Source organism: Cajanus cajan, chromosome 3 (genome assembly GCF_000230855.2).
Source record: "Cajanus cajan strain Asha chromosome 3, NIPB_CcT2T_4, whole genome shotgun sequence".
Classification (NCBI taxonomy): domain Eukaryota; kingdom Viridiplantae; phylum Streptophyta; class Magnoliopsida; order Fabales; family Fabaceae; genus Cajanus; species Cajanus cajan.
In genome coordinates, this window is record NC_138519.1 from 54,794,345 (window position 1) to 54,801,488 (window position 7,144).

Genomic DNA, 7,144 nt, shown 5'->3' on the forward strand with positions numbered 1-7,144 from the left:
GTTGGAATTGAATCAGATCGCACCCTTAGAGCATGTTTGAATTTACATAACTTTGGTTGGATTTGGATCAGTGAAACAACAATTAATTATTTTTACATCAATTTTGATGTGATTTCTATATAAATGTGGATCATAGATGTGAAACTAAACATACACTTAGCATGCCAAAAATGAAGTGAAGCAATTTTATATTAACCTTGTAAAAGGACAACTCTCAACATTTATGGTAATTAATAAACATCAGTCATATCCAAAATCGTTGCAAGTCCAACAGCATCTAACCAAACAGATTTTGTACATTTATCATTTGTGTCTGGTCGACCATGATACGAATGATTAGGAGGGACAATACCACATAAATTAGTCTAATTTAACAGCATCGGTGATTCATTTGTAAATTTTTTGGATTCATGATTTTAAGTTGAATAGCTTGCCTCTATAACCAAGAAACAACATGGAAAGAATCAAGGAACAATGTCAACTAGTACAGATTGACAGCAAATACTTGAGACTAGCTTCCGAACAATATGATGATATCAACTGAAGGAGAGCGTTTTCAGATTTGCAACGCTATAGTCCCTTCAATGTTAAAGAAATCAACAGTTTAATACCTATTCTATTCGTGCCACCAACCAATGTTGGTGCTTTCATTCTGAGGGTGGTAGAGGCTCAGTAAAGTTGCCATGCTTTGCTTCTGCCATTTCAACTTCATAGGGGTTGTTATCTGAAGATTTCTCATCTTCCATTGCCATCCGCTTCAGTTTCTCCCGCTGTATGTCGCGAAGCTCATATCTGATTAGCAGCAATGAAGGGAGTCATATTTCATCAAAGCACGCGTTGGATATTTTCCCCCCTCCCTCTTTTTGTTGATTTGGTGTCCATGCATATGGATCAGTATAAGCATTGTGATTGTGTGCATGCCAAAAATATGGGGAGGGGAGGAACAAAAAAAAAAGCCAAATTCTCAAAGCAGTTACAATCTAACAAAATAATTAGCAAAAACTTCAAAAAAAAAAATCAGTTTTACTCGTTGGTAAATAATCATACATAATTGGCAAGAACTGAATTTATAAAACTTACTCGAGAACATGGCTCCTAGCAAGCTTAAAGTAAATTTTCCAGAATTGATTTTCCTTCAAATGGCGAGGACACAGTACATATCTCAGTTGAGATATTTCCTGAAATATAACCAAAACCAGAATTATTTATGGTACTAATTGTATAGCTTTGTTTTTCCTCTCTCCACACGCTAAAAGAATATATGTATTAATATTGTTTAGAATGAAGTCAAACCACAAAGTTATAACAAGATATACTAAAAACATCAAATGCACGTGTAAATGGGCCAGCATACATCAGTGACATTGGCACCACTCAACAAAAAAGCTATTTTACCCAGTTTTACATAATTCCAAATGCATATAAATACCCTATCAGAAAATATATCTGATAACAGTGAGAAGTTTATCAAAAGCATGCTTTTGTTTTTTGATATCAAAAGAAGAGGATAATGCTAGAGAACATGCTTTTGTTTTCGCTTCACACATGATGAAGAAATGAAGTCAAAGGATCAAGTTGTGTCATGTTGTAATAGTATAGGATTTAATCATTTTTATGTAAGTCTTGGTTTAGATGTTAGGGATAGTTTTAGGATGAGCCAAGTTATTCTCCCAAATCTTTAAGATGACTATAAATGGTTTAAGATTTTTTAAAAAACTTAAAATCAACCAAGTCGTAAATAAGTAAGTTATCATGCTTTATAGTTGAAAATCAATTTACTCAAATGTAATTGATTACTGGGCAGTGTGACCGATTATAGAGAACATTTGGTTTTTCACTAAGTTTAAAATGTTCTAATATAACCGATTATAGAACAAAGTAATTGATTACACGAGTTTCTAGAAAAACCAAAATACTTTGATGTAACTCATACATTGCAGGGTAATCAATTACAAGAGAGATGATGAAAATTTGTTGTTGAGATACAAAATCATGCTCAATCAAATTCTTTAAAATGGTGCATTAAATTTTCTAAAAGCTGACCATGTTACTAATGTAACCGATTACATGAGCAACAAGAGTATAGCTTGGAAACAAAAGTTATGTTTTAATTGATTACATGACGATGTAACCAATTACATGAGTTATAGTTGTTTTTGAGTAGCAAGAAGATCAATGTCATGGATTAAATGATCAAAGTAAGAGATTACATCAACACGGGAATTTTATATACAAACTCAACACATCTCATTTTTTAAGAGAGATTAGAAGAGTTCAAAATTCAAAAGTGAGTTTCTAGAAGAGAAAAACAAGAGTTTTTAAGAAAGAAAAGAGAGAAACCACATGTGAGCAAATAGTTTGTGAAAAAGAGAGAATTCTTCAAGAATCATTTCAAAGTTTTCCCAATCAAGAAGAGGATAAAGAAGTAATCAAGATGGTGGGAGAAATCTTGTGCTCATAAGGTTTATTCATTCCAAACTTGTTTTTGTTGTTTCAGTAATCTTTCTAATAGGGAATTGTGTCTCAACTCTCAAGATAGTGTTTCTTGAGTGTACAAGCTAGAGAAAAGGTCTCTAGTTAAGGGATTAGCAAAGGATTCATGTAGGAGTTATGGGAGTGCCCTAGGGTCTAGTTTTAATCAGTTATCCTCAATGTAATCACATTTTGCTTATAGTGGAAATCCTATGATCTATGGTTGATCATAGAAGACTGGATGTAACTTTCTGTGGAAAGTGAATCAACATAAATCTTTGTGCAAATCTCTCTCTCTCTCTTTGCTCATTGTATTGTTTGAATATCAATTCTTGCATGTGTTCTTGAATTTTGCAATGTATGTGAAAATACGTGGGTAATTGATCTTTGTGCTTGATTGGTAATAAAGATTTATAAAGATTAAGAATCTAAGTTTTCAAGAACTTGTTTTCAAAGGTAATTTTTGAAATCATAAATAAAGGGGTATAATTTTCCCATGCTAAAGTTTTAAATTCTTGAAAGTTTTTAAACACCAATTCAACCCCCGTCCCCCCCCCCCCCCCCCCCTTGCCTTTGTGAGCCTTGGGATTTACATAATCTTCATCTATAGTCTTTCACATATGCACTGTGCCAAAGCTCATTACTCAAATTTTGTACTAAACCGAGCAACTTAGTTCTATTTCTTTGCATATGCCCTCGTGAATCAAATCCTTAAACCTTATTTGAGGAAATTCTCTTTCTTATTTTTTGACACTACTCATTTACAATTGTTTGTCAATAGAAATAAGTGTACCTTTGGCTAGAAGAAGTTGTAGTATTTAGGCCATATCATCTCTAAACGTGGGGTCTTGGCATATCCAAAAAAAAAATACAGGATATACTACATTGGCCAACTCTTGTAGATGTGAGAGGATTGAGGGGATTTCTTGGATTAACATGGTACTGTAGGAAGTTTGTGAGAAATTAAGGTAAGCTATCTAGGCCCCTCACTCAACAGTTTAAGGAGTAAAAAATCGAATTGAGGAAGAAGCACAAACAGCATTTGACCAGCTCAAGGTAGCAATGACTACACTCATTGGCAATTCCAAACTTCAAAAAAAACATGTGATTGAGACAGATGCCTTAGGCAAGGGGATAGGTTTTGTACTTATGCAAGAAGGAATGCCAGTGGCCTATATGAGAAAAATTTTATTGAATCAGAGCCTAAATAAATCGATTTAAGGGAAAGAATTGATGGATGTAGTCCTAGCAATGCAAAAATGGAGACATTATCTATTAGGAAGGGATTTTGTGGTGCACACTGACCAACAGCGCTTCAAGTTCTTGGCTGATAAGAGAATTATGGGGGAGGAATAACAAAAATAGGTTTCAATGTTATTGGGATTTGATTTTGAGATAAGTAAAAGTCTGGAATTGAAAACAGAGCAGTTGATGCCCTCTCTAGAAAATTGCAAATTGCAGTGCTATCAACAGTGAGATTCCATGAATGGGTCGAATTGGATGAGAAAATTTGTGCAGATGACAGATCAAGGAAGATTGTGCAAGATCTGATAGCTAATCCAGATGCTCATCAACAGTTCAAACTTGTCAAAGGAAGATTATATAACAAAGAGAGCCTAGTAATTCTCACAACTTCATCGAAATTCCTTATGATTCATCCATTGGAGAACATTTAGGGGTGGTTTTAGAACTTACATAAGAGGATTTTGGGATTATATTTTTCGAAAGGGATGAAGCAGAAAATTCAGCAGTATGTACAAGGGGTGTGTCAAAGAAGCAATCTGTTAGGAAGGGATCTTGTGGTGCACACTGACCAAAAGCGGTTCAAGTTCTTGGCTTATAAGAGAATTATGGGGGAGGAATAACAAAAGAGGTTTCAATGTTATTGGGGTTTGATTTTGAGATTAAGTAAAAGTTGGGAATTGAAAACAGAGCAATTGATGCTCTCTAGAAAATTGCAAATTGCAGTGCTATCAACAGTGAGATTCCATGAGTGGGACGAATTGGATGGGAAAATTTGTGCAGATGACAGATCAAGGGAGATTGTCCAAGATCTGATTGCTAATCCAGATGCTTATCAATGAATCATTCTCTTTAGTCTCTCTATAATCAATGAATCATTCTCTTTAGTCTCTCTTGGACTCTCTCTCTCTCTCTCACTGTGATGATTGCTGTTTCTCTAATAAAAAAAACTGGATCATTCATAATAATTAACAAAAATTACCCATTAGCAGGATTAATTATTTCTGTAAGCAAAGTGTGATATAGATAGTTTAACACTTATTTATCAGCTTAAGTATTCAATCAAGTTGGCATTTGGAAATAAATAGTATCAGAATTCAGAGGGATGACTTTCACAAAGTACAGGTGTAAAAGGAAATAAGAATTTTGTAAGAGATAAAAATTGGTACAGAAAGAAAAGAAAAAAATTGAAGGTAATGGAAAACAGAGGAAAAAGGAAAGCAAAAAGTGAAAAAAATACAACAATGTTAAAAGGAGCTTTCCAGTCCCTCTTCACATCAGATAAACACAAACCTCTGGAGAGATGAACCCAGATAAAATTACTTAGCACCACAAAGTTAGTTGGCCACACATGGGTAAGCAAGAGATATATTATAAATTAGTCATTAGCTATCATTGACTAAATTGTGACAAGATACTTATTTAGAATCAAAGGCTACTATAATCATTTAAAGACCACATAGGCAATTTAAAAGCACTACCTATTTGTACAAAGACTGCTGCCCTTTAAGCAAAATCTCAGGTTTAAGCCTCTTAAAAGGAAAAAATAGGATGGAGGAGAGCTTTACTCCTCTAAAAGGGTCCCCTTGACTTGACTTGGATTAGTTGAGACTCAATGTGGTTTCTTAGAAAGTGGGTTATCGCCTAACTTAACCCTAAAATCTGGCTAGTAAAGTGAGGATTGTTTCCCACTTATGTACTCTTTGTTTGCCATATCTCTAGTCGATGTGGGACTTAAATTTTTTTCCAATATACCGCTTCACATCCAATACTATTGAACTTGGTACAGGAATAGTGGGTGACCCTTTTTAATGATTTAAAATAGACACGAGTTAGATTTTTCTCAATCTTCCTCACATCCAACACTATTGAGCAATATTAGACTTGATGCGTGTATCATTGGTAGGTAACCTTTTTATAGTGGATTTAACATCATCTTAGAAAGTGGGTTTATGGTCTAACTCATCTCTACAAAACTAGTTTGTAAAGTGAAGATGGTCTCCCAGTTATATACTCTTTGTTTACCATATCTCTAATCAATGTGGAACTTGGGTTTTACTAGGTCTCTAACACAAAAAAATAAAAAAAAATAAAATTAAAAAAATGAAAGAAAGAAAGACTGCTAGCTATTCAACGGGATGGGCTCTCAGAAATGTAATGCAAACAGACTAGAATAGCAAACATGATTTCATAGATTAGATTAAGGAGTGTCATCAACCTTGCAATACTTAAAATACACACGAAGGTAAAGTCCTCCATTTCAAAAAAAAAGAGCACAAGTAGTTTTACTCTTTAATAATTGAAGACAAACCTTGACTCTTGAGAGTATGAGGATTGCATGTCTCTCTTGCCACTGAGAGAGATCCTTTCGTTCTTTGGTTGAAGAGGATTGAGTTTGTTCCCCATTAGTGACTTCATCTTCATCTGCACCAAAAAAAAAACGCAGTTAAAATAAAATTTAAATAAAAAAATTGTTACAAAAAATTGATAAATGAAAAATAACACGGCATCAAAATTGGGTTCCCCCACGGAGACTCCGAAACCACAGCTTCCAATTCCAAGCAACCCAAGATTACTTATATGGGAATTAAAGAAAATTATATCATCTGAGGTTAGTGGGAAAACACAAACTACCAAAATTGCGAAAAATGGAAATTAAAAAGTGGGAACCATAAATCGCACTTAGGGGAACATATTAAAGGGAAAACCTTGGAGAGGGAAATTCTTAAAGGTGTCAAGGGTGAAGCACTTAACGTGGTTGATGAGTTCCACGGTAATCCCGTATATGTTGTCTTCTTCTTGCTGTACTTTGGAGTTGCTCTGTGTTTGGGTATCTGGGGTTTTGCTATTCCCGGAACTCCTAGAAAGGCTGCGTCTAAGCCAATCCATTTAAAGAGAGTAGCAATGTTGTGTTGTTGCGTTGAAAGAACCTGCCCTGCTTTGCATATAGGTTGTGATCGAAGTACCCTTCATGATTAATTATGTTATATTTACTTTTTACCCCATTGATCAAGTTATTGGCTGAAATCAGTTATTATTAAAATTAATACATACTTCATATCAATAATTTGATTATATATATATTATATAAACAATTTATTTATTTCAAGAATAAGATTATATAGATTTATTTTATTTAATAATTTATATTTTATATTAAATTTTAATAATTTAATTGTTGAATTTTAAATTCTTAATGCATAGATTAAGTCTAAAAAAATTTAAAAAATTTGATAACCATTTAATACTTCATTTTAGTATTTCAAATTGATAAATAATCATAAAACTATTTATACGTTAATTTGAATTAATGAAATGAAGTATCAAGTATTTTTGAAATTTTTTAAAAATTTGTAAATTTAATTTATATATGCATTAAGAACTTTAAATTTATCGGTTAGATCGTTGAAATTTGATATAGAATATGAAT

General features: G+C 33.3%; 1 protein-coding gene across 1 annotated transcript; it reads right to left on the minus strand.

Annotated features, from left to right (window-relative positions):
- Positions 1-360: 360 nt before the first annotated feature.
- Positions 361-6,664, minus strand: LOC109788160 (BSD domain-containing protein). Its single transcript, XM_020346826.3, has 4 exons — positions 6,423-6,664; positions 6,026-6,138; positions 1,081-1,178; positions 361-792 (listed from the first exon to the last, which is right to left on the minus strand). Exons 1-4 carry the CDS (start codon positions 6,601-6,603, stop codon positions 648-650), a joined length of 537 nt encoding a protein of 178 aa, XP_020202415.1. The 5' UTR covers positions 6,604-6,664; the 3' UTR covers positions 361-647.
- Between the last annotated feature and the right edge of the window lie 480 nt (positions 6,665-7,144).

Bases quoted from the DNA above. Each gene is read 5' to 3' on its own strand.
- LOC109788160 (XM_020346826.3), bottom strand. From the start codon at position 6,603: ATGGATTGGCTTAGACGCAGCCTTTCTAGGAGTTCCGGGAATAGCAAA. The intron at 6,139-6,422 runs GTTTTCCCTTTA...TTTTTGGTGCAG, and splicing joins TAAGAATTTCCCTCTCCAAG to ATGAAGATGAAGTCACTAAT. The intron at 793-1,080 runs GTAAGTTTTATA...GCTGCTAATCAG, and splicing joins GCTAGGAGCCATGTTCTCGA to ATATGAGCTTCGCGACATAC.